The following is a 27435-nucleotide window of genomic DNA, read 5'->3' as shown; positions in this document are numbered from 1 at the left end:
TCTGTGATCAATAGACCGACAGTGAGCGCACAGACACCGCGGCCGATGGGGAGACCACCGCCACTGAGGTTGGTACCATCACTGTGGGCAGCTGGTGGCTGTCCAGCGCAAGTGCCTCATGAATGGGGCTCTGCATTTAGGGCCTTTGCATACTAGGTTTTATGAAGTGGAGAGAAATTCTAACTTTGAAAGGAGGAAGGAAATGTATTCTGTTGCCTGGGTCAGTGGTTCTTAAGCTCTGGGCTACATCAGAATCCTCCAGCTGGGTCCCCTCATGTTTCTTGTACAAAAGAAGAAGGTGTGGGTGGGATTTTGGAATTTGCATTTCCAGCAAATTCTCAGGGCTGTTGACTCTGCCCATTTTCGGATCACATTTTGAGAACCTTTGGCTAAACTGATAATACCTTAAAAGAAAAAAACAACTTATTACCCTTTCCCAAGTGAGAGGCTGTCTGTGTGTGAAAGCTGTGATGAGTGAGGAGGAGGGTTACAATTAATTTAATTAGCTTATTTACTAGATACAGATATATTTCTAAATCCAAAATGGCCAAATAATAATTATTAAAATAGTAATAATACTTCTCTTATTTTTGTAGACGAGGTGATATAACCTAGGTCACTCAAAAGAAATGGGTTCTCTAAAAAGAAATTAGCAAATTACTGTTAGTACTTGATTTAAAAAAAAAAAAGTGATCATATTGAACAGTGACAGGAAACAGACTGTGCTGTCCTTTCCTTTATGAATTCTTTAGGATAAATAAATGTGTGTGTGCTTATGTTGTTTTTCAAATTTTCTCCACCCATAACGAAAATGTCTGTAAAAACAGTATAGTAATGGAAGCCAAGATGTACCTTTCCTGAAGTTCTCACAGAATTTATCTTCTACCTTGTGGAGTTGTTATTTTACATCATCCGGTTAGAACAGTCTTTTCTAGTAGGACTTTCAGGAAAAACCAAAAATGTAAATAGTATCTGTATAATACTTAATTGAAAATATCCTCAGAAGAACTTCTTAAAATGGAGTTTTCATCCTTGGGAAATGCCGGAGTTCAACTCAAAGTTTTGGAAATCATAATTTTTTTAAGTTAAAAATTACAGCACTGGCATTGAAAAATAATAGTAATAATAATAATAATAGCAATATTGTAGGGGCAGTTATTGTACTGGCTGACTCAGTCAGTAGAGCATGCCACTCTGACATTTGATCTTGGGGTCGCGAGTTCAAACCCCGCATTGGGCTTAGAGCCTACTTGAAATAAAAAAATAATAATATTGTAAAACAATAACTATCCAGATTCTTTTAAGCAGTCACAAATAAATGTATTACAAATTAATAATTTTCTGTGTCAAATTATAACAAAATTATATCTTGATTTGATAAGAATTATTTGTTACATGTAGCTACATGTTAATTCAGTAAACTTCATCAGGATCTGAACGTGTGCCATAAATGAAAAATATTTCAGTAAGACTCCAAATTTCTGTAGCAGTTCTAAATGTTGTTCCATAACATTTGAAGCGTGCAAACATAGACATACAACATAGGTAACTATATGGAGCTTAAAAATAAAACACAGAGCTATGTGCGCACCACACACTTGAGAATTAGTGTGTTGCCAGCCCTGTGTTAGGGTTACCTGTGCCCTCCTGCACTTTTTAAACACTTGCCCTGTCTCCTCTCAGGCTAGGACAACAGTAATGCGGGTGAGGCTGCTGGGTGGGCTGTCTTGCCCCATTGGCAGATAAGGGGGCGGAGAGCAAGATAGATTCATTGCAGGCCACCGGTGCAGATGTCTCCTCAAGGCTTCTCACCTGTAATTACCCTGAGGGCCTCCCTATGGACCTCGGTCAGAGTACCACCGGTGAGACACCCAGCTTTACCACTGCCTGCATATGTGGGTTGGCCTAGTTACCTCATTCCTGGTACCCGGACACCAGTCCAATGACTAAACAGATCCTTGCAATTAGAAAAATCAAGATAATGAAGTGGCTTTTAGATAAATCTGTTGTATTTTTTAAGAACTCAACAGTGATCCTGTCTATATCTTTAAAGAAATGTCGGCAATGTTGACGGTAGTTGATTCCTTTTTTTTTTTCTTTAACTTTCTTAACTTATATCAGCTTCCTTCCTTCCCAGATTTATTTATTTTTAAGTATATGGGTTCAAGAAATTCACAGTTCCAAGAAGTTCTTAAATGTGGGACCCTCAATGTTAAATTCTTTGAGCCTTGGTTCTCTGGCCTACAATTTAGCTATAATAATAATAGCTATAACTTCCTAGGATTATAAAGAATCATAAATCCCAAGGGAGCTGTCATTATTGGGTAATCCTAACCATGCTTGTGAATTTTAGTTTTAGGGTGGCGCGAAACATTTGTAGTGTGCATTAAGGACAGCACACCAAACCCTAGCTGTCAACTCCCACTTACATGTGTATGCTTATCACACGCAGAAGTCTCCGGGTGACACTGTCAAAGACCCACCAAGCAAGGACTCTTTTACTCCTGTTGTCTTAATAAGCATCATAATTTGTGTGTGAGAATGTTGCGGCTTGCATATAGGAAAGAACTAGCATCCATATACAAGAGCAAACTAGTACCCCCTCTAGCAAGTTTCTATAGACCATAGTTCTTCAATCATAGTCAATTGCATGGTAAGACATTATTTCCCACTCTTTCTTGATGCTGGCAGTCGGACCAGGAGGAAGATGCAGAGCTCAAGGCACAGGTAGAAAATTAAAAATAAAACCAAAGCAAAAATCAGTGTGTGATAAGTCACTGTGCGTCTCCGGTGTTCCAGCCTTCCAGCATGCTCCGTAGGCGGTTACCCGTGTTGTCGGTGCACTGTGGAGGATGGCATTTGTTCCCATGACTACCGTGTCCCTTACCTTTCCCTTTCTTCTCCACTTTTTTCAGAATAGTCTGATTAAGCGAATAAAGGGTGAAAATGTGTATGTCAAACATAGTAATCTTATGTTAGAGGTTGGTATTGGTATATACCAGTGCATGTTTGTGTGTGTGGACATTTCTTCAGTGGCATACCTGTGGGCTCATACAATGATGCATGAACTGTGTGCTCTCACCTGGGAATAAGTGGGGATACCTTCTCAGCCTACTCCGATTCCTTCCTTTCTCCTAGCTTTAGATCCTTTTTCCTGTGTGTGTTTATTTTCATTTTTTTTTTCTGGTTACGTGTGAATTACACTCTTTTCTAGTTTGCCTTTAAAAAAAACTTTTGATTTTTATGCTTGCGTGAACTAGACTTTTTTTTCCTTCTCTTAGAAATGTCACATTTTCACCAAAGTGCTTGTGGTAGTGTCATGAACCCTGATCAGAATTCTTTTGACTACTAATGAGATTGACATTACTTTAAAAAAAAAAAAAAAAAAAAAACCCTCCGGAAGATGTGTAAAATGTTGACTGTTGGATTCTTTATGTTCTGAATGTAGGAGCTAGATAAAACTCAAGATGACCTGATGAAACATCAAACCAATATTAGTGAGCTGAAAAGAACCTTTTTAGAAACCTCCACAGACACTGCCATCACGAATGAATGGGAAAAGAGGCTTTCTACCTCCCCCGTGCGACTAGCCGCCAGGCAGGAGGACGCGCCCATGATCGAACCGCTGGTCCCTGAAGAGGTCGGTATTCGGGCTTCGGGGTGTCACTGTCTTCCGGTCAGTAGAGGTGCTTCTCTGCAGGGCCCGCCCCTAGGGGGCGGAGTAGGCGTAGACAGACCCACCACTTGTCTGCGTATAAACAGACCTGACATACTCAGGGCTCCAGAGAAGAGCTGTGGAGTAGAATGATCTGGCGGCTGAGGAGTGAGGGGTCATGTCACAGGGTGCTTGGAGTGAACAAGGAGGAGCAGGAAAGCTCTAGTGCATGCAAATGGGTTTGTTCTAATGGCGAACCTAGATTTCACAGCTGGGAGAAATTGAGATACTGTCTTAATGAACTGACACTTTTTCTGAAAAATGCTTTCTCTGCTGCATTAAGAAATGTCCCTGAAAACTCAAGAGTGTTTCACATCAGTTGCAAGATCAGGCGTAGGGAGATGGTCTAATGTTTGACTCAACACCGATCTGAAGTTGACAGAATTTTGGTACCTGTTTTACTCTGGGACTGCTACACCAGACTTTTACTGGTATAATCCATGTGTGATTCGATTTTAACTGATTTTTTTAAAAAGATACATAACATTATTTTAACGGGTTTATAATCCGTTTTTATTTGATTTTTTTAATAGAGAAAGTAGAGGGGCCAGAATGTCTTCCTTAAAAACGAGTGCTCCGTGTTGGAAAATTCTGCTCAAAGAATTTAAAACAGACTGTGAATTACAGTTACAGACTGTGAGGATTCAGCAGATCCTGTCTGGGGGCTCCTACTGAGGGACCCACAAGGGTCAGTGGTGCTCGTCTGTCCGCTATTAGACATTATCTTGCTTTTTCTTTCAAAAGAAGCACTTTTTTTAATAACTGCATCTTTCTAGCATCATACTGATTAACATTTTTTTTTTAATCAAGACTCCTTTATCACAGCGTATTTTCCAGAAAGCTGAGCTAGAACAGAAGAAAATCAAAACTTGGGCCTTTATGGGAGAAAAATCCTTTAAGCTATCGTCTACATGAAATGTTTCAGTCCTTGCAGGGAAAAGAATATAATGACACTCATTTTGATCATTTTCTAAACTTCCTTGAAAGCTACTTATCAAAAATGACCACAGTCACTATGTTCATGATAATTCTAATCCCAGCTAAAATGTGACAAGGTATATATTCATTTGAATTACTTTGAAAGGGGCCCTTTTATGCAGAATAGATGAAAAATAATGTTACCGAAGTATTCTTGTAGCATTACACACCGTTTCATTCAGATTACCTTAGTAATATATAGTGAGCTAGGAGTAGTGATTATATTCTAAAAAGATCATGTGCATTTATTATTAAAATGGGAATTTTATTTATCCAACTTTCAAATACTGATAAGTATCTATACTTATATACTTAATAGCAGATAAGTAGCAAGGATGCCGCAAAGCATCGCTCACTTGACTTTGGGAACATAGACAAACCCATATACAGGGCCCACCAAACAGGAAGGATAGATGTCTGGTCCATGAAGGCTTCTGGGTATGTTTCTGTCCACAGATATTTCCCGTGACAGTCTTTGATGATGCCCCTAGGCTGAGTCTATGTTAGAGGTATATGCCCTCATGGCCACTTGAATACTGAAAGTTTCCAAATTCCAGCCAAAATGCAATACCCATTAGCACTTTCACAGTGCCAGTATCAGTGTTTTTTTTGATGCAGGTGGCAGTCTTACAGCACGGAAGCTTAGCACGGCTGACCCTCCCAGTTCACAGATTATGTAGCTGCACATTCACCTACTTGCTGAAATTCACCATAACCCTAAAATCAGCCTTAAGGACACTTTCCCAATCATCTGCAGATGGACACAGAGTGGTGAAAACTTGGTGTCTCAACCATGCACGTTCCCAGCTCTGGTTGCCCAAGGCAGGGCTCTGCCTACCTGTTTCAGTTCTCATACTGTATACAAATGGGTTTTTGAGGCCTGTTTGGAGCCATGTTTTTGTGTCTCCATGGGTGATTTTGCTGTTTCAGATGACACCCAGACCTACGGGCCGGAAGTCCTAAAAGCACAAGAAGGCTGTCATGTACCTTTAGGGAAAATACATGTGTTAGAGAAATCTCATGCAAGAATAAGTTAGAGTGCTGTGGCCGTGACTTCGATGTTAATGGATCAATAATGAGTCTTTAAACAAAAACATACAAAACCAGGTTATATATTGAACCATTGATGACAATATCATGACCAGAGGCTCACAAGAGCCCTCCCAATGTGTTTCCCATAAAATCAGTGGTTCAGTCTTTTCTGACTCACTGTTCATGAGGATTTTATGGAACATAAGGACCACGAATGACTGAAATCAGCTCTACTTGTGCATTTGTCTGCTTTCTAATCCAGCTCTGCTCTTGCAAATCAGGCTTTGCTTGGGCCTCGAATTGGGAAACAATCAAAAACCACTCACCATGGTCTTCTGATTATGGAAATGGGGACTTATTTTCATTCTCTGAATCTGACTTCTGTGACTTTCCATCTGGGACTTGGGGTGCAACTCCAGGTGCATATGAAAATGACCCATGGGAAGTTTTAAAAATATTGAGGCCTGGGATCTGTTAAATCAGAGACCGATTCCCTTTGTCTGAGCTGCACTTCCACATAGTACCATTACTTAAAAGCTCTCCAGGTAATTCTAACACACCTCCCAGTTGAGAATCCCTGGCACAAAGAGAAGCAAGGGTCAAGGCTCTGCACAAATCCCTAATCCTCTGGCAGTGAGTCTTGTACCTCTGTACAATCTGCATGCCAGTATAAGGGCCTTGCTTCCCAATTACGATAATCTGATGAGTGTTGAATTAAAAATGTGTAGGGCATAGAGCTAACTCTTCTAACCCGTGATAAACGTAAACATTTCAGTTATCAGCCTTTATCAGCATCTCCTCACTTGAGTTGAACAAACTGGATTGAGGTTGACCATCTGTAGGATTTTAAGATCTGTCCCTTATGTTACCCTTTTCTCTCAGCGGGCGTACACAGTTCGGATGCAGACAGTGTTGATACTTTCATTATAGACAAACAGTTTTGAAATTAGTTGATGTCAGATAACAGGATGTGCTAAAAACCACGTTTTCCTGCTATTATTATTATTATTATTATTATTATTATTTTAGGCTTTCATCTTAGGGATAATATTTAGCTCGGTGATTATAATTATAGGCCTGGCAGTGGTATTCTGAAAAATACCTATAATCTTGACCTTTCCTTCCTGTTTCTTATTTCTCTGTGAGAAAGAGACTACAGTTGAAAGTCAAACAAACAAAACAAGACAAAAATCCGTATTTAATGATTCCACGTGGTGCATTTTGTCTTTTTCCAATACCTTTCTCCAAAAGGTATTTCCCCCTCAGAAATACTACTTTCTCTTCATCAAAAAAAGGGGCACAGGAGAACAATGCTATCAAAATTTGCCCATGGGTTCTTCAGGAGAATACTCCAGATGTCCCCTTACAAACGTCTGTAAACAGACTATTAAAGGGAATACCGATAAGTTTGTACACACATAGGAATAGTAAATAACTCTCATTAAATTGTATTGTTTACAATAAGATTTATTCTAAAAGCTCTGTCCTCCTGGAAACTTTGGGCTTTCTGTTAGGATTTTTTAGATTACTCGTCCTAAATACCCTTTCGTTTAGTACTCCACGGAGCCTGACGCTATGCACAGAGATCAACTCAGCAGCGAGTATATTGCCACTTGAATTATTCCTACTTACTAGTAAAGGAAGTAATAAAAAGTAGATAAAAGGGAGAAGCTAGTTGCTAACACAGCGTATTTACTTTTCAACATTTCTTAATGTTCCGTGTGAAAGCATGACTTTGAGTACTTAATTTTTCACAAAGTATTTTGAAGTTGACTTTTTAAAGTTACTCGCCATCTTATAAAAGTTCAAATAAAGCTATAGATTCTGAGTATACTTTGTGGAATAAGAGAGGAATAGATCGAGGTCTGACTGGGTTTCCTCAAGCTAGTAGCTGAAGGCAGTGGCCCGTGTGCATCTCCTTGCCTGGGAGATGAAGCCTGCACTTCGGTGGGGAACGCAGTCAAGTGTTTGTCAGATGTAGGAGGGAGAGGTTTTTATCTCACTTAATTTTTTTTTTTAATCTTCACATTTTCTTCTACTCCTCATGTCTACGGCTTTGCACATGACTGGCCTGGACACTGTGTGAATGCCAAGGAGCTTTCTATTTGCTCTTACATGTTTTGTGTTTACGGAAGTGGGAAACGTGTCGAGTCAAACACTGGAGCTTCAGAAACTAACCTGTTACTTTGGGGGAGGTGATCATGAAACGTTGAAATGGTTTCAGACCACTTTTCAAATTCATAAGCAATAATTCACTTCTTCAGAAAGATGAATGACTATTAATACGTACGACAGTAAAAGAACTCTCTTCCTAACTTGCCTTTTTTTGGAAACTGTCTACTTCCTCTTCTCCAACCCAACCCCCTCTATCCAAACAGACCAAAGAAGAAAGAGACATTTCTGAAAAAGTTATATTTTTGCAGCAAGGAAGCTCTCCATTCCTTGAGTCTCAGGTAAAAGACAAACATAAAGGAATTGCCCAGAAGAGAATTGCTCTTCAGATTTTACTATCATTGCAATGTCTGTAGTTTTTATTTTCCTTTTTACATTTACCTCGCTTAAAACGAAGGTAGGTATGTCAACATTTGCTTGGATTCTGTGGAGGGGAAAAGGGAATTTTCTTACTTTAGTTATCAGTTAGCCATCATTCTTTGATGGGTCTTCCTCTACTGTGATATCTGTGTTTGCTCACGGAAGCATTATGATGATGCTTTCTAATATTATAATTGGGCTTTTTACTCTCTGTTTTACCTATAGAGTGATACTAATTTAGATGACCTTGACTGATGTTGAAAGTTCTGAACTCTTACTGGTTTTCCCACTAGCGGAGTCCAATACAGAAAATGCAGGAAGGAGACTCTGCGGGCTCTATGGTTACCTCTCGCCAAATCATTTTCCAGAAAACTGTCCCATCGACCATAGAGGTTATTCTTCAATTCATTTGCTTTAATCCAGCACCAGCATGTAGACCGATCTGTAATTATTGTTCGTAAGGCACACACACTTCAAGATTCCTGTTTTTAGGCTAAGATAAATAAGGCAGGTGGAAAACGCTGTAGCTTAAAATGTAAATCAAGGTGCTCACCTGCCCCTGGTTTGATTTCTCATCCCCTCATGATCTGTTAGAGTAGTCTGCAGCCTGTTCTCACCCTAGTAGCCTTCTCAAATGTAGGTTTCTTAACTTTCACTTCTTTTGCTGTATCGGAACGAAGTACCGAGGAAAGTGGCAAGGAAACTACTCAGATGATGAACTTCGCTTATAAATACGATTGGAACACGGTACAGACCACCATGAGCTATTGATAAGAGGCTCCAACAATGCCCCAGCGGTGGGAGTACTTCCTGGCTGTGCCTTGAGTAGGGCTCCCTCAGTGTTTATTGGATAGTAGGTGCTGTAGTGAGTTAGATCCCCTAAATGAGGAAATAGAATTTACAAACAAAATGGTTTTCACAGAAATTCATGGGATTCTGGCAAGTTCTTTGTGAAAACAGCAGATATGAAGTGCAGTGTTATACATATCCTGGAAAACGGCCTTTTTGTGCCCATACAAGCTAAATGACTTGTACAGCAGCTTCAGTAACATCATTTAACCTTGAAGTGTAGAATGATCAGATGCTTAGCATAAAGGTCAGATAGAATCTTGCAAACATTTACCATCAAGGTACGCTCCTGTTTAAAGAAATCTGCAATTACAACTCTACGTGCAGACTGTATTCCAAGTTGGAGGTTAGGGTTTGTAAATTTCAGATAAGAAGAGCTTTGCGACCATAATCATTAGACATTAACACCAGCCCCGTGCGGTCACCTCGCAATGTAGCTTTTGCCCTGGTTTTCTTAAAGGATTCTTATTTTAGAAATGAGACCATCAGAATTTCTAATTTAGCTTTTATATTTCAAATATAGGGCACAGAGGATTGGGTTATTGTAGACAAAGTACCCACTGAGGTAGTTGACGGTGATTCAAGAAAGATTGTGACTTACAAGGTGGTGACCGTGAGCAGTAGAAGCGGTGACATCCCCACTGATCTGTTAAGATCCGGTGCCCTTGAAATGCAGAGCTTCGATGACTTGGCCCGGGAAATGCAGTTGAGAGGAGAAAGCAAGCAGAAAATATACACTCTGGGCAAATCCTATGACACAGTATCTGGGAAGATCGTTACCATGACTGGAAAAGGCAAGGAGGGAGAGAAGGGAGTGCAGCCCTGCGGTCTGGAAGCCTTTCAGAAATCAGACCGAGGAGTGTCAGAGTCTGTGAAGGTCATTCCAGTCATGGCCGATTACGAGGTTCTGGATGCCGTCCCTGATGAGAAATCCAAAAGGGGACCTGAGGTCCACACACCCAAACGGAAATTGTCTGAATCCCTGGCTCCCATCCAGGAAGCCGAGTCCCGGCGGCCAAGCCCCGAGGAAGAAGAGCTGCACAAAGCCCCGATGCTGGGCCGGGACACGGGACCCCACACGGGGCTGGACAGCACGCGCCTCAGCAGGACGGAGCTGCTGCCTGAGGGCGAGGTCTTGAAAGTGGGGCTCTTTGGTCCCAGGCGGAAGAGCCTGTCTGAGTGGAGATACTCCCAGGAGCCAGCCGTCACCGTGGCCACTGCTCATTACGTTACCGAGTCGGCCACGTCCCGAGTTGTGGTAACCAGTGCCTTTCGTTTGGGCCACCGTTTCAGATTCCAGCATGACTTTTTTTTGAGGCAGTGCCCTTCCACCCTCAACTTTTCTGTTCCACTTGCTGTTTGGCTTTATGTTGAGAGCAGCCGACCCAAGCTTTTTAAATTTTTTTCATGGTCAGATCAATACTGCGCAATCCAGTATGAGCATTAAAACACTTTCCGTTTTATTTCCAGCTCCCTGATCCCGAGATGTGGTAGCGCTGCTGGGGCTTGCGAAGGGAGAATGGTCTGCTTAAACCAGCACTGCCCATATCCTAATAACTCTCTCCGCTTTACCAAACAAGAGCTCATGGTCACCTCAGTCTGCTATTTTATTTCCCATTCTTTTCTGTTTCCAAAATCTGTACGGTAGACTCCCTCCTCCCTCCTCCCACCTTCCTCCCCGACAGTTTTGTCTGACCGGCTGTGAATGTGAATGTGCCCGCCCATGTTCCTGTCTCTGTGCTTGACTGTCCCTTTCTTTGTTCACTCAGACTAAACAGTCTTCTGCTGAAAAGCTCATGGATGGCTCTGAAATCTTCAGTTTATTAGAGTCTGCAAGAAAACCAACAGAATTCATAGGAGGGGTCACTTCTACTTCTCAAAGCTGGGTTCAGGTGGCCAATTGCTTCCTCTTTGGTGTTCCTGACCCTGCCTAGTTGCCTTTCTTTATGCCCTTTTGGTGTGTGCACGGAGGTGTGGGTGCGTGTGTGAGTGCGTGCGCGCATGGGTGTGTGTTTTGCATCCGAATGGCTTTGCCTTAAACACCTTAGAGTTCTCTTGGGTGGTTTTCCTTTAGTGCCTGCTTGGCATAGCTGTCATGTGCCTGTAGTTGCATCCCTGGAACTTACTTCAGTTATTCAAAAGGCAGTCATGTTGAAAAAGTTACATAGCATTTAATTTTTTTAAGCATTTTATGTCATCCATTAGGTCTCAGAAAGCTGCCACAACTGATGGGAACACGCTACAATGCTTTCATTTTGTTTTGTTTTCATTGCATTTTATCTGCATCCTGTTTCATTTGCGGCTATTCCAACACAGCAACACAGGCTCGATTGGGGGTGCGGGGGGTAGTCTCAGGGCAGGGGGGCACGCATCTGAGATCCTGGTGGGAGCAATGAAAGCTAATTTATCTTTTCTGTAAGCATTTCTGGTCATAAGCACTTGACACTGGCTTTAAGCACCCTGGTGAGTGGCTGCTTTGGTTTTGATTTTTGTGGTTTGACCTTTGGTTTGTGGAAGGTCACCCTGACACTGCAGTCCTTTTCCATGCAGAAAACGGAAACCAAGACGGGGTCCAGCAAGACCGAGACGGAAACAAGCCAGCACCCCGAGCCACTGAGCACCGAGAAGGTTGTGCAGGAAACCGTGTTGGTGGAGGAAAGAAATGTGATGAATGTGCATGCGAGCGGGGATGCTTCTTACGCAGCTGGAGATGACGTGGATGCTGCAGCCCAGGCAGCATCTGCCGACGCTTCTAGCTTAAAAGGGAAGGAGGGCTCTGCTCTGATGGAGGGGGCTAAGGAGGAGAAGGGGAAGGTGGCCGATAAAGCTGTCCTCGAACAGGAAGAGACGGCCACTGCCTCCCATGAGCCAGAGGAGCAGCAGAGTACAACAATCCACGTTTCTGAGACTTGGGAACAAAAACCTCATTTTGAGGTAACTAGCAGTTGATGTTCCTTTTGGCACTGATGTAAACTGATCTGTGAGTCCCCGAAATTTGGTTAAGCGTAAAAGGGGAGCTAAGTTTAACTTTCTGCCTTTTCCAAGTGCAGTTTGTTTCTCCTCTTATTTCCCTCTTGCATGGCAAGAGGGTCTCCATGCTGGTTTCCATCTTTGGGGGTCCCATGCAGACATGTTTAATGATGATTAATTATGTGCAGTTCCAGGAAATGGTTCCTACCTTCGTTGTAATTATTAGCAGTAAACCCCGGGGGCTGCATGGCCAACCATACTAGTAGAAAATTTGGTAAATTTATTTTTGATCAATGTACTTCACCAGAAGGACCAAAACCCATGCTTGCTGCCGTACCAAATGCCAGAACTTTGTTCTTTATAACTGAGATTCCTGAAGTCTATGGGACGGGGTGGGGGGGGAGGGTGTTAATGTCTTCGTATTTGTTCCTTCTTTCTTTCATTAAATAAAAGGCAAATTGATGATTTTTGATCTGTTAGTTTAGGCGGGGGGGGGGGGGGGGGGAATCATAAAAAGAGTTTTTTCAACATGTCCTCCAAAATGCTTTCCCTTACCTGGAACATCCCATGTTAAAAAAAAAAAAAAAAAGTCTATGGAATTTTGAAAGACTGACCTGGTGTCTGCCTCATGCCTCGACTTGCCCTCCCCATGTTATACGTAAACATTTATTTCATACTAACCTGTGCTTATCCATACCCACTGTTGGGTAGGGGGGGGTGGTGCACCAAAATCCTGTCTTCGTGCAAACTGTAATCGCAGCTCTACCTACTTCCCCATTGGCCTAGTCATCAACTGTGAAGACAGAAACCATCAGCTTTGGCAGTGTTTCACCAGGAGGTGCAAAGCTAGAAATTTCTACCAAGGAGGTGCCGGTCGTTCACACGGAAACAAAAACCATCACGTATGAGTCATCACAGGTAAGATGTCTATGAAGGCCAGAGCCCCGGCTCTGTTTTTGCCCTTTAATGGCTGCTGCATTTGACTATAGCTCATGATATTTAATTTGTGAGACTCAGAGGATCCAGCAACCAAACAGTGTCTATGAAGTGTGGTAATGGTAGTAATTACAACTTTGTTACCAGCCCAGAAGCTTCAGGTGACTGGAACAGGTCTCCATAGATCTCAGAATATAGAACAAGGCTCAGGAACCTACTTCCTGAGCTAGAGATAAGGGAAGATAACAGCTCAGCAGACCCTACTCCTATTTTTCAAGTCCTGGTTTTTTTGTTTTTGTTTTTGTTTTAAAGATTTTATTTATTTATCCGACAGAGATCACAAGTAGGCAGAGAGGCAGGCAGAGAGAGAGAGGAGGAAGCAGGCTCCCTGCTGAGCAGAGAGCCTGATGTGGGGCTCGATCTCAGGACCCTGAGATCATGACCTGAGCCGAAGGCAGCGGCTTAACCCACTGAGCCACCCAGGCACCCCTCAAGTCCTGGTTTTTTAACGTTGGTTAATTCCGGCCACATTCGGGGTCGGCTGTCCCGAGAGCCACAGCTCCCGGAGGCGGAGTGAACAACGCCGTGATGGTGGGAGTTGACTGAATCATGGTGATGCCCCAACCTAACGTAGGTATTCAAGTGCGGTGTCTGTTCCTCGCCTTCCTAGGTCGATGCCGGTGCTGATTTGGAGCCGGGCGTGCTTATGAGCGCACAGACGATCACATCTGAAACCACCAGCACCACGACCACCACCCACATCACCAAAGTAAGTGAGACTGGAGCAGACGGAAGGAAGACATTTACACGGACCTACTTCCCAGTTGGGCTCTACAGGCAGAGTGACGTGATTATCTGGAGGCCCAGATAGCTATGTTAGAACTTTCACGTCCACTCCGTTCATGGGGCATTTGCCCCTATGTGCTCATTTTTGTTTAGGAATATGCATACTGATACCCTTTGCTTAACATGGAACTCCAGTCCTTGGCATATGGTAGGTGTTCCAGAAACCCTGGCCGGCCACACCCAAAGGACTCCCTGAGAGCGACACTTCTGAAATTAATGATTTTGAATAATTGCCAAAGAATTGTTTCAACTCTTAACGAGTGCCGTTAGTTAAAACTCTGTTAGCGCTTCTGACCGTTGTCCCCACTGAAGGAGGGTTGTTCTCCTGGTGGGTACATTTGTAACACTTGTCCGTCCCTCGCAGACTGTGAAAGGAGGCATTTCAGAGACGAGAATTGAGAAGCGGATAGTCATCACAGGAGATGCAGACATTGACCATGACCAGGTAAGTGCGCGTGAGGATGGTAAATACCCAGGCAGAGAACCAGAGAGACACTGGTCAGCCCTGCTCTTCCCAGTGGTGGTGTTCTAGTCCATGGTGCAGTGTAAACAGTTTTCTGAATTAACTTTTCCATACGCAATGTACGATTCCTTTTGCGATCGTTGTACCTCCTTTGTGAATGACGTATATAGATCTAGCTCGTAAGTCTCCACCTTGCTACTGATCATGCATGTTCCACCTCCTTTTTTGTCTTTGCCCTTCTGTGATTTCCTGGGGATAGGCGCTGGCTCAGGCAATTAAAGAGGCCAAAGAGCAGCACCCTGACATGTCAGTGACCAAAGTAGTGGTCCATAAAGAGACAGAGATCACACCGGAAGATGGAGAGGATTGACCTCAGGTAAGAGGCGACGTTGATTCTCTAGGCTTGGCCTTGGCTGGCATGTAGCATGGGCACTTCCCCCGACCTTCCCGTGCCTCCTCCTCCATCTTTCTTCTCTTACTGGCATTGGGAGGCTGCTTACCAAGGGGCTGCAGAATTGGTTTGTGGGTGCTGGTTTGTTTCAGATTTGGGAGTTCCACACTGTGGACTTTTTTTGCATATTCTGCCAGCTAGAGGATCAAGAAAGAAGCAGTCTTTGCTTGCATGGTCTCGCTGGTGTTTCCTTTTCATTCGTGCCCTGTGTTCTTCGTTACCCAAATTCGATTCAGGAATCAGATTTGATTTTACTTGCCATGTGGCCTAATCGGAACGAAGGCCAATTTGTTCCAAAAGGTACAATTTGTGTGTTCCAAATACCAGGAAAATAAAGCGTACCCCTTTCTCCTTCTGACAGCAACAATATCCCATTTCACTCTAAGTTTTCTCTGCGACTGTGTTTGGTTATGCTTCTGTTTATGCTCTCTTTTTGCTTTGTGTCTGAATTTGAAACATGGACATTCACTTTCATTTTGGATGGCTTATATTTTCTGAGTTCTTTGGAGTGTTTTATTTTCTTCTTAGTATAGTGTTATGTCTCAGGAGGAGGCAAAACTGCAGTCTTGTGCTCCTGCTTTTCTCTAGAAAGTGTGTGCATGCCTTTCCAATGGCTGTTTGGCTGGCATCGTGAGCAGATAGCGTCTTCTGTATGCTCACAGACTTCTTAAGCACACTCACACTCACCTGCTGTGCAAGAACTCACAGGCCCAGAGCATCCCCAGAGGGCTCTGAATGCTGAATGCAACCATTGAGCTACTTGCATACTTGGTTAAGTGACAAAAGTCGCTTAAATGCTTATGTGTATAAATGAAATAAGGAAGTTCTCTAACGTTGGTTTAAGAACCATAGATTGAATAACAGTCTCTCTTAAAGAAAAAAATATAAAAGTCACTCATGATATTCAAATTAATCATATAATTTGAAAGACAGCAGCAAAAGGGTTCTCCAGCGAGCTTCAGCCACTTGAGTGGTGTTGTAGTTAACGTAAGAGAATGCGTATCACGGACTTACGCTGGAATTTTACAGTGTGTTGGCAAAAAGTGCATGTAATAACCTGCAAGAAAATTTTGTTTGTGGCCTTAGTCTGAGGAAGACTCTCGGGTGTTTTCCAAGGAGTAATTGATCAAATCTCTTTCCTACAGGAATAATTTAGCCTGCACATGAATCCAGTCATGCAAACCGTTAGGAAAACCAGAGCCTATATGGAGTTCCCTCTTCTAACCCAACTGACTTGTATCTGCCCATGGAAAATTTCAATCCAGAAGAACTGACCTTGACCATTAATAAAGACACTGGCAGAGAGATCTTCCCATAATAAAGCAATCTGAATCAGCATCACAAAACTGATACTGCATGAAGCAATGATAAAATTACAAAAGAGTAGCATTTTTAATTTCCACCAAGTGTCTAAGTTTTCAGCTATACCTGCACGTTCATAACCAACAATATAAACCGTGATCTCATGTAACACATAAACAATTCATGCCTTTCATAGTTTATTATTAAAGTCTAAACAAAAATCGCAATTTCTTAGGTGACAGATCTTTTGTTTACAGACAAATGAAGATTACCCTAAAATGCTAGAAGCTGTCTAGGTCTAATGTGTCAGGTTTATTCCAGATTAGATGTGCCAATAACGGAGTTTATTCAGTAAACAACTTGAATCTTGTACTTGTCTCGCCTGGTTTTATTACTCTCACCCATACACAGCAACGACTCTCAATCCTCCGGAAATATTTAATGCTTACAATCCTGCTTTGTGTATCTAATTTAATTCCTTATAAGGTAGTACTGATTTTAACATATTAATGTGATTTCTTCCTTGTTCGCTTTGGTCTGCGTCCAACCTGGAAAGCTTCCAAGAGTTCCCTAACAAGCCCTAAATATGTAAATTGTCATTATTTGGGGGAATAAAACCTGTTTCTCTTAGTTTACAACATTATGAAATTTCACTCCAGAAAGATCTGTTGGGCTTCTGTTGCATTGTTTTCTCTCTTCGTTTCTTTTCCCTTGTGTTTTTAAGTTGATTTTTCTTCTTTTACTTGAAAAAAAAAAGTGTTTTATTTCCAAATCTGGTCCATATTTACAATCTAGTTCAGAGCCAAGCCTTAAATTGTACAGAATTTCCACTGTAATTAAACTATTTAGTGTTTAGTTATAAATAGCCTTCAAAAAGATATATTCTCCGTTACACTGTCAACTGCATCACACGGTCCATGGTGAATGTATGTTTCCGCATAGCAAAATAAAAATGGTAAATGCATTTAAAGCTGTGATTCTCTGTGTGTAATAATTTCAGTATGGTCTGCGTTTAGCCAAGAAGGTAGCACTTGCATGACCTCAAAGGCCTCATTCATCTGCCTTGTGTAGAGTGTGTCTTTTTACAGGACAAAATGTGTCTGTGGTGACATAGCGTGTGTATGGATCCTTCAAGGTATGGGAGACAGGAAACAGAAGATACACATACATGTTTGGTTGCCCAGGAAGGCCTTAAAAAGTACAACTAATTACCACAGAATCTCGTTTTCAGGGTTAGGTTTTTTTTATAAAGAAATAGGCTCACCTCCAAACCCAGTGTTTCTGAGCGCTTGTAATCTACCGGAGAGACCCCTCTCTCTCACACGTCAGCTCCACAGCGGAACAGATTAGCCGCGACATTCTACAAGGGCCCTTGCGGTGTGTTCCCACAGCTCAGCTATCTCAAACTCCTTCAGGCCAGGTGATCTAGCACCTAACTGCTGGCTTACACTAGCACACCTCACGTGCTGTTTCTTTGTCAACTAATTTTCTTAAAACTCTTTTCCAGAGAATTACTGGATACGACCCACATGTCTTCGTCTTAGTGGGGAAGCCAAATTCTTACCATTTACCTGCGAAGACGTTATCTGCTGCTCTTACTGTCAGTACTGTGTATTCATTTTAGGTACTGAAACATCATCTTACATTTGAAGACAATCAAAAAATGTGTTGAGACCATACACAAAAATGAACTCAAAATGGGCTAAAGACCTAAACGTGAGACCTGAAACTACACAAGTTCAAAAGAGAGCACAGGCAGGAATCTCTTTGACATCAGCTATAGCAACATTTTTCTAGATATGTCTCCTGAGGCAAGGGATACAAGGCAAAAATAAACTATCAGGACTACATCAAAATAAAAAGCTTCCACAGAGGGGTGCCTGGGTGACTCAGATAGTCAAGCCTCTGCCTTCTGCTCAGGTCATGCATGATCTCAGGGTCCTGGGATCGAGCCCCACATCGGGCTCTCTGCTCAGCGGGGAACCTGCTTCACCCTCTCTCTCTGCCTGCCTCTCTGCCTACTTGTGATTTCTCTCTCTCACTGTCAAATAAAATAAAATCTTAAAAAAAAAAAAAAGATCTTCTGCAGAGTGAGCAGAACAATCAGCAAAACAAAAAACAACCTACTAAATGGGAGAAGACATGACATATCTGAAAAAGGACTATTATTTAAAAGACATAAAGAAGTTACACAAATCAACACCAAGAAAATTCCAAATAATCTGATATAAAAATGGGCAGAAGACATGAACAGACATTTCTCCAAAGACCTACAGATGGCCAACAGACACATGAAAAGATGCTCAGCATCACTCATCATTAGGGAAATGCAAATCAAAAGTATAACAAGATACTACCTCATACCAGTCAGAATGGCTGAAACAGCACAAGAAACGAGTTGTTGTCAAGAATTGGGGAAAAAGGAGCCCTGGTGCACTTGGTGGGAATGCAAACTGGTGCAGCCACTATGGAAAACAGTATGGCTGTTCCTCAAAAAAAATTAAAAATAGAACTACCATATGACTTAGTAATCACACTACTGGATATTTACCCAAAGAAAACAAAAACACTAATTTGAAAGTATTTATGTGTATCCCAATGATTATTACAGGAATCTTTATAATAGCCAAATTATGGAAGCAGCCCAAGTATCTGTTGATAGATGAATGGGTAACGATGTACTGTGTGTATAAAGTTACTAGAATGGAATATTACTCAGCCAGCAAAAATAATGAAATCTTGCCATTTGCAACAACATGGATGGAGCTAGAGTGTGGAATGATAAGTGAAATAAGAGAAAAAGATCACATGATTTCACACGTTTGGAATTTAAGAAACAAAACAATCTCACAGACGAAAAACAGACTCTTAACTATCGAAAACAGGTTGCTGGAGAGGTGGGTGGGGGATGGGTGAAACAGGTGAAGAGGATTAAGAGTACACTTGCCATGAGGAACATTGAGTAACGTATGGAATTGGGGAATCATACAATTCGTACAATTCAGGTATCATCCACCTGAAACTAATATAACACTGATAATTGGAATTTTTTTAATTTGAGAAATTAAAAATTTTGAAAAAAATTAACTTTTTGATAGGAAAATGATCATTAGCCTCCCAAAGATGACTGTATCCAATCCACTTAGTTTATATCCATCAAGTTGCCCCCACGTTTGTTTTAATTTTGTAAATATTTAACTATAATTGACATATAACATGCTTAAGGTGTATCACATAGCAATTCAATATTTGTATGTATTGTGAAATAATCACATTAAGTCTCGTTAACACCCATCACCATACATAGTGATGAATTTTTTTTCTTGTGGAGAACTTTTAAGATTTACTGTTCTAGCATCTTACAAATATGCAGTACAGTGTTAACTATAGTCAACATGCTGTGTTCACAGTTTTAAACCAAATGGAGGGTTTTCATGTTTTTCTGTCCCCAGCAGTAAGTGCTTATTCCTTTTTATAAATTGCCATTATCAGAGAAGTTACACATGTACAGCTTTCTTTCCTTCTGTTACGCTCTTCATAATTTTTCCAGCCCGTACCCACTGTTACTGGGGATTCCAAACCACCCCCACATACTTGGGTATTTATGACAGCAGTGCCCAAAATCTAGTACCAAAGTCAGTATCTGCTTTTATTGCTGCATAACAAATTACCACACAATTAGCTGCTTAAAACCACATGCATTTCTATCTCCCTGTTTCTGTGGGTCGGGGGTTGGGGCCTGGTCCCACTGGATTCTCTAAAAGGCTACAGTCGAGGTGTCAGCTAGGACTGGGGTCTCATCTGCTAGCTCAGCTGGGGAAGGATCCAGTCCCAAACACTCTATAGTTGTTGGCACACGTCATTTTCTTGTGGTTGTGGGAGCTTTGGAAGCTTGCTTTTCAAAACCAGCAGTGAAGGGGGAGACTCGAGTGTTGTCTGCTAGCAAGACCATCTTCCATAACGTAACATAATCAAATGAGTAGGTTCCACGACTCTTGCCATATTCTGTTGATTAGAAGCAAATCTATAGGGTTCTGTTGATAGCACTAAACAAATTTAACATTTAAATTTGGAGATTATTAATCACTAATATTCCCTAACTCAGCAATTTTAAATTTAGATTCCTCTAATGTATGAAACTGGCTTATGCTTGTTGCTGTGCTCTCAGATAATCTCAGAATATTTTTTACCCTTTACTACGAATCCAGAAAAATGTAGCACTGCATTTGGTGTGAAAAAGACCCTGGAGAATACACGTTCAGAAACTGAAGAATTCCACTTGGCTATTAGCCCCCACAGAGAAGAAACCAATTTGCTATAGAATTCAGGTTGTAAGAAAAAAAAGAATTGATGCTTCTCTCAAAGGAGCAGAAAAATGACTTGGAAACCTAAAGGCTATATGGTGCAGCCATTGGTAACCAGCATTTTCCTGCTGATTGCCCAGGGATCTGAAGAAAGTTACTGTGTTGCCAAAGTTAGAACCATCCGTAGGATACTTTCTGTGGAGTCCTGGAGTGAATTGTTAGGTCCAGATAATAGCCTTCCTTTAGGTAGAATGCTCCCTGCTTTCAGATGGAGCCCCACCTGTGTGCTGAGCCCTCAGCTTGTGGGACACCCCTGCTGCTGTAGCATTGAGATTGGTGGTTGGACTTCTGCTGATGGTGACATGTCCACTGCCCAAGTAAGAGAGCCGGGGGCAATGCTAACAAGGTGAAGATTTTAGCCAGTTTCACTCTCTCAAAAGATTTTCCCCATCCTTTTATATTCCTTTCAAATTTCAGAGAGTCACCATGTCCCTTCTGCTTTGGCACAATAAGTTAGATCACACACCTTGTAGGATAATTCAGCCCCCCCTTTTTTTTTCTACAATTACTATAATCAATTTCAATTCTGCTGACTTCTTGCTAGCATAGCTACTATGCAATTAATATCAACCCTAGCAATTTTTTAAAAATTAACATAGATGCTGGAACATGGATCCAAAATTGCTTCTGAATTATACATGAGAGTTATACATACCTTTCATCAAATGCTTTTTAATCCTCCTCACTATAGTTAATGAACCAGTGGTCAGAAGTGTCTGTCTTGGATTGCCATAGAGGTGGTCTCATGTTTTAATGAGCATTTATGCATTAAGTAAAATTGGATTATCCCATTTTTAAAAACCACATTTTGTGACAGGCCATTGGGGCATGTCCCATTGTATTCTCAAAAATTACATTTCATTTTGACAAGTCGTTTATCAGAGCCAATTAACTCTGAAGAAGGGTAAGAAAAGGAGCTAACACTTCCTGATGAGTGTGATGGCTAACACACGCACATGCACACACAATTGCCTGTTGTGTTTCTTTGAGACAAATGGGATCTTCTCAGAGATCGGCCACGTGCTTGTATTACAAACTTAAGGAAGAGCTTATCAGCCAAGATAGTATATGGATTTTTAGAGTACCCCATATACAACAAGGAGGAACCAGAATACTTTTTTGCCTAAGTTTCACGTTTGTTCCCCTTGAATAATACTGAAGCCAAAATGCTCTCTGAAGATAAGCATCATGTTCATTCCAGGCTTGGTGAGGAGCCAAAGCAGAAGCCACTTCTGGTGGGAGGTGTAAGTTGGTAGATTGTCTGCTATAGGATCAATAAACACGGTCCTAAATTTTTTACAAAGCTTTTGAACCAGCAAATCCACTTATGGGGATTTTTCCTAAATAAGACCAAGTTGTTACAGGAACTGATATACAGGATGTTTAGCTCAGTGTTGCTCATAAAAATGAAGACATTTAGACAGTAAATACTCAGTAGGAAATTTATAATAATAATGGAAAAGACATAAGTGGGAAATTTATTATAATAATGGACAAGACATAAGATGGAATACTGTACAACCAGACAAAATTATAAAATATGAACCTCATAGAGGAAATCATCCTAATATGTTAAGTGTAAAAGTGGATAAAACAGTTTATACATTATGGTGTTAAATAGGTAAAAATGTTTACACCCAGAAAACTCATGGACGTGTACCAAAATGGTAGCACTGCCTTTCAGTATCTGAAGGCAGAGCATATAGTGATTTTCTTTCTTCCTTGTGCTGTTCCATTTTTCCAGTTTCTTCAAGGGTCTGTGACCATTATTGTGTATTTAAAAAAAAAAAAACAGTTTCTGAAACAATACTAATAATTTTATTTAGAGCTGAGAATAATGGGGAGAGATAAGTAAATGAGAAGAAACTTGGAAAAGTGACTTTGCCCTGGAACTTCAAAGCCATTATTACAATCACCAAATGTTACAAATGCCTTTTGTTAAATACGAACTTCTTTAAGTCACATTCTAATTAAAATGGTGACAGATGAGTTTCTGTTACAGATAATGAGGTTATTTATAGCCACACTTGATACTGGATCTTTCCAAATGAATAAGCTTTGCCTTGGATGCACATTAGCAGTAGGCAGTATATTTGCTTTGTAAGGGCAGTTGTTAGTAAACCATAAAAGTAATTTTTCAGTATTTCCATGGTATAATTGAAAGATAGTGCTTTCATGGGTTTCCTTCACTTTGGCTTCCCTCTGCATAATGCTGGCTGTCCCTAGCCTCATCTTTAAGTAAGCATGGCCTTAAAAAAAAAAAAAAAAAAAAAAAAAATCAATCAATTAAAAAAAAAACAAAACCTGGGCTCAGCAATCCTGTGCCTTGTTCACTTACTAACTTTGTTACTATAAGCCATTAACTTAGACCCCTAGAGCCTCAGTTTACTTTTGGTTATAAAGGGAATTTATAGCTAACCATGGAGATTATAGGTGAAAACCTTTTAGTTCCACAAGAAAGTGTATGACCAAGGAGCAATGTATGAGAAAGTTCTTTGTAAAATATAAAATGGAGTTTGATGGGATGACTTCATTTTTTCCCATCTTTTCTTCCCTCGATGCTGTGCATTGCTTATTCTGTACGTGAGAAACCAAACTGGTTTATCTCAGAAATAGCTAATTGCCTCTGTGAGAAAAAAATGTCCCTCAGCCTGGGGAAAGAATTCAGAACCTGCAAAATCCTTTTCTCATTATAATTCAAGTGATGTGAATGACTTCAGCTCAGATCCTTCCCTATATCGGGCCGATTTACACTTTGTTCAGAATGGCAAAAAACAAATGTGTACGTTGATTACCCTCGTGCAGGTGGTTCGTGTTATTCTGTGGGGAGGATTTAGCTAGTATTGTCAGTGAAACAGTGACTATGAAGCAGCTGGCACAATGCCTAACGATATTAAGGGTAGAAGTGCGCATTGACTCCAAAACCTAAACATGCAGGTTCCCATGAATATTGCATTGTTTGTCGGGTAAGACATGTATCTATATTGGCTTGCACATATTTATGGATTAGCTGGGTTTTGTCTTGTTTTTTTTTTCCAATTTTTAAAAAAATATTTTTCCAATTTCTTTCAGTGTTTCAGCATTCATTGTTTATGCGCCACACCCAGTGTGGATTAGCTATATTAATTTTTTTATTTGCTGGGTGTTATATCTGCTGAAAGACTTTCTGTCTAAATTCAGAGTTAATAGGGGACAGCATTCCACAATTCCGACGCACACTTGTGTCCTTAACTAGGTTCAAGTCCTACCTTTCCTGGGGATGCTTCCTGAGGACTAAGAAGGAATTCACAGGCAACAGAGACTCTCCATCATCCGGAGCCGTGGTTCTTAAGTCTAGCGGCATATTACACTCCCTCGGGGATTTTTTCTTTTTTTTTAAATGATATCGAAGTCTGGACTTCTTAAGATTCTGAGTTCATCTGTCTGGAGGTAGAGCCTCAGCATTACTGTTTTTTGTTTGTTTGTTTGTTTTTTAACACTTCACAAATAAGTCTAATGTGTGGAGGAGCACTGGCCTCTTCAGGTGGCTTTCAAACCCAAGCCTGCACTGGAATATATGGAGTATGCGTGGAAACCCAGGCCCCACTGCCGGTGTTTCTGATTCGGTAGGTCTGGGGCGAGCTCTGAGGAGTAGTGTTTCTAACGAGTTCTTAGGTACTGCCGGTGGCACTGGCCCGGAGACCCCACGTTGAAAACTCCCTGGGGGAAAGAGCAATGATTTAGGATTGAGGAATGCTGGGTAGCGAGTCTCTTAACCTACTGTGATTCATCATCGATAAAAGGAAATTAACTTCTCTCCATGCAGATTACTGGGGGAATTCATTGAGACCACATGGAAGGTCGCCCATGAAATGTTTCTAGTGCTGGGGAAGCCCAGCGCAATACCGTTGTCTCCCACATTTTAGGAGGCTGGGAGGTAAAGCGGAGTGATTGCCGGGAACACTGAGAGACTTAGGATGACAATAGGACAAAAGCAACAATGGGCAACACCACTAGTCTAGATAGAAATAATGGCGCTGGGAAAAGGAGCTGTGTCTTAAAGGCACAGCAGAAATGGCCCTGTAAACACCAATAAGAATAACCCAAGGGCGCCTGGGTGGCTCAGTGGGTTAAGCCACTGCCTTCAGCTCAGGTCATGATCTCAGGGTCCTGGGATCGAGTCCCGCATCGGGCTTTCTGCTCAGCAGGGAGCCTGCTTCCTCCTCTCTCTCTCTGCCTGCCTCTCTGCCTACTTGTGATCTCTGTCTGTCGGTTAAATAAATAAAATCTTTAAAAAAAAAAAAATAACCCAAGTGACAGAAAGTCGAAAGTTTCCAAGGATGTACCAGTAATACTGAAAAATATGGTGAGGTCCCCAAAAGTGCTTCAGCATGTGTTTGTTGCCATCACCCAAGACAGAGCCTCCACGTGGGCTCTTCCTAAAGCCTTGAACTTAGCAGTGCTGGAGAAGAACCAATCACAACCATGCAAAGACGTTCACAAAGAGGCATGCGGGCAGACAAAAATGTCTGGGGATGTGAGGGGAGATGTCCTAGTGGGGCCGGGAAATGAGGAACACAGAGGAGAAAATGTGTCTCCTTGAAGGGATGCAGGAACTGACCCTGGAATCGCTCCCTAAAGGATATGTAGTGTCCACTAGACAAAGGAGGTGGGGGGGGGCGGGCAAGGAGCAGGACTCTCAGAAAACAGAAGCCCCTCCCCAAGGAGGGCACCTTCACAGGACTGGCACATCAGAGCTCCAAACAGCCTCCACTTACCCGTTCTCCTTGCTCTGGTAACTGCAGGAGCATCAACCTAACTACCTGAGAATTTAACGCAGAGGAGCAGGAGGAGAACGGAAAGGTCCCCAGAGAAACACCAGCATCAATGAATGACTGAAGGTCACCCAAGGCCACCACCTGCAGCTTCTGATAGCAAATCCTGCTACCAGAGGAGCAGGGTCGGAGGTCAGGGCGGTAGACGGGAGGGCAGGGTGAGGGAAAGGACTGGGAGGACTTGGAGCAGGTGTTGCAGGTGCTAGAGCATCTCCTCTCTGGCAATGGTAAAGGAAAATCCAGATAGAGAGCAAACATCAGCTTGGATGGTGACAGGCTGATGATATCCTGTAAGATATTTGGAAATGGTTTGGATTTCTTTCTCTCTTTTCCTTCCTTCCTTTCCTTCCTTCCATCCTTCCTTCCTTCCTTTTGATTTTTTCTTTTTAAGATTTTGAGAGAAAGAAAGAGAATGAATAGAGAGAGGGAGAAGCAGGTTCCCCGCTGAGCAGGGAGCCCACATGGGGCTCTGTCCCAGGACCCCTGGGATCGTGACCTGAGACAAAGGCAGATGCTTAACTGACTGAGCCACCCATGGGTTGGATTTCTTATCAAGTACTTCTATACCATATAGTTCATACATGATTTAACAATGTGTAAAGACTGACAATACCAGGTAATATACTTAATGCAGATGATACTATCAATAGTTTCTACCTTTTCAGGATTTTTCTCACCCATCAGAGTCTTCCTATGTTTCTTCTCACTGTATGGTGGTGTGGGTACCGGAGGTGAAGGAAATGGACATGAACTGGTACTGACCTCAGGACAGAGTCTGAAAGTTGCTTTGTAGAATAAATTCCTTGTAACAGACTGTTATGGAACTTTTTCATAAAAATGTAACATAAAACTCACTTGATGTGCAAACATTAGGTGCTTTGAATTTTTAAAAACTTGGATTTAAGGTGCAGAGGAGTTTCCTATGAATGGAAACAGGGATGATGGACTGGGAGTGTGAAGCATGACAGCACCTCCCACCTTTAAGGTTTGGAAATCACTGTTATCGGGTATCCACGCACATCTGGCCAGCTTTGGATATTTTCAATATTGATTGGGAAGGGGTTTGGGGAGGTTTTGGGGGGGGTTGGGGGGGGTTTGGTGGCCGGCAAAGCAAGTTTTTATTGAACAATAGCAAAATGATAGTACAAAGCCCCCAAGGAGGGAGGGGACCGAAGAAGGTTGCCGCTGGAGTTTCTAAGTCTAGGGGTTTTTATGGGTTTGCTGGTGGGCTGTTTTAATCTGATTAACCCTCCCATGCCTGTCACCCAGTCAGGTTTTTGTCATCTACCTATCACATGGGAAAGGATGGAGGGCTCCTTCCAGAGCGGTGTAAAATCTTTTTAAGGGTGGTTTCCTCGTGGGGGGCAGGACGGGGTTGTCCCTGTCTGCCTGCCTTCCAGCTGTCCATCATTCCCCGCTCTGAAGAGGTAATCCTAATTGCTGTTAGGGAAAAAGAGTGACAGCTGATTGTAAGCTACTTCCTGCTGGTCAGGAGCATTGGATGGGATGGCACTCAGGGTTCCTCTCATCCTAATCTACCAAGGGATCCCCTGTAGATACCTGGTTTGACCTCCATGTGAAACTCCATCTGAAACACCATTTGGGGTTTGACAACCTTGATTCTGGAAAGATATAAAGCCAGTTAGGCATTTAGGAGGAAAGGCTCAAACCACGGTGCCAGACTGAGTACAGCCAGGCCTCTGGTGAGCGAGATAGAGGGTGTTTAATGAACTCCCCACATACTGAGCAGATGGCAGGTGAAAAGAATGCAATAAGGGTTACGATTTTGATAGGATATAGACAAAGTGTCTTTTAAGAAGCCTTATCTGGGTCTTTTCCCTCCAAAACTAAGTTTGAAGTCTCTTCTGGGTTCACAGAGGGATTTTGGCTCCTTGCTGTTGGGACCAGGGTTTGAATGTGGAATGGTGGAGCCAGTCTTCAAATTCAGGCATTGTGACAGCTGTTGGAGTGGCTAAAATCACTGAATGCGGGCCCTCCCAGACAGGCTCTCACCAGGGGAAATGGGACAGGTTGGTTATTCGGGGGCTGGGAGTTGGGAAGCTCCTTGCAAGAGGGATGAAATGATTTATCTACCCAAACCAGCAGGGACATGTTCCCATGCACTTTGAGCATGGGTGTATATCCATTTTGAGCATGGGTGTAGTCCAGTCTTCCCCTGGGTA

The 27435-nt window shown here is 42.0% G+C and overlaps 1 protein-coding gene across 27 annotated transcripts in view; it reads left to right on the top strand.

The window, feature by feature from the left end:
* Positions 1 to 17044, top strand: part of EPB41L3 (erythrocyte membrane protein band 4.1 like 3) — a 175654-nt gene extending 158610 nt beyond the window's left edge. For 7 of the 27 annotated variants that reach the window (XM_032311346.1, XM_032311345.1, XM_032311356.1 and 4 more), the window contains 14 exons: positions 15 to 68; positions 2692 to 2727; positions 2916 to 2981; positions 3449 to 3640; positions 8104 to 8178; positions 8551 to 8649; positions 9630 to 10364; positions 10876 to 10998; positions 11657 to 12040; positions 12863 to 12994; positions 13683 to 13781; positions 14223 to 14303; positions 14581 to 14697; positions 15918 to 17044. In XM_032311346.1, the coding sequence (XP_032167237.1) occupies positions 15 to 68; positions 2692 to 2727; positions 2916 to 2981; positions 3449 to 3640; positions 8104 to 8178; positions 8551 to 8649; positions 9630 to 10364; positions 10876 to 10998; positions 11657 to 12040; positions 12863 to 12994; positions 13683 to 13781; positions 14223 to 14303; positions 14581 to 14691 (2187 nt within the window). In that variant the 3' untranslated portion in view covers positions 14692 to 14697; positions 15918 to 17044. The remainder of the gene's footprint in view (positions 1 to 14; positions 69 to 2691; positions 2728 to 2915; positions 2982 to 3448; positions 3641 to 8103; positions 8179 to 8550; positions 8650 to 9629; positions 10365 to 10875; positions 10999 to 11656; positions 12041 to 12862; positions 12995 to 13682; positions 13782 to 14222; positions 14304 to 14580; positions 14698 to 15917) is intronic. The other 20 variants (XM_032311368.1, XM_032311367.1, XM_032311371.1 and 17 more) reach the window with 15 other exon arrangements.
* Positions 17045 to 27435: the final 10391 nt, after the last annotated feature.

This window comes from Mustela erminea, chromosome 13, assembly GCF_009829155.1.
Source record: "Mustela erminea isolate mMusErm1 chromosome 13, mMusErm1.Pri, whole genome shotgun sequence".
Classification (NCBI taxonomy): domain Eukaryota; kingdom Metazoa; phylum Chordata; class Mammalia; order Carnivora; family Mustelidae; genus Mustela; species Mustela erminea.
The sequence above is the reverse complement of the archived record's forward strand: the minus strand, read 5'-3'. Positions and strand labels throughout refer to the sequence as shown.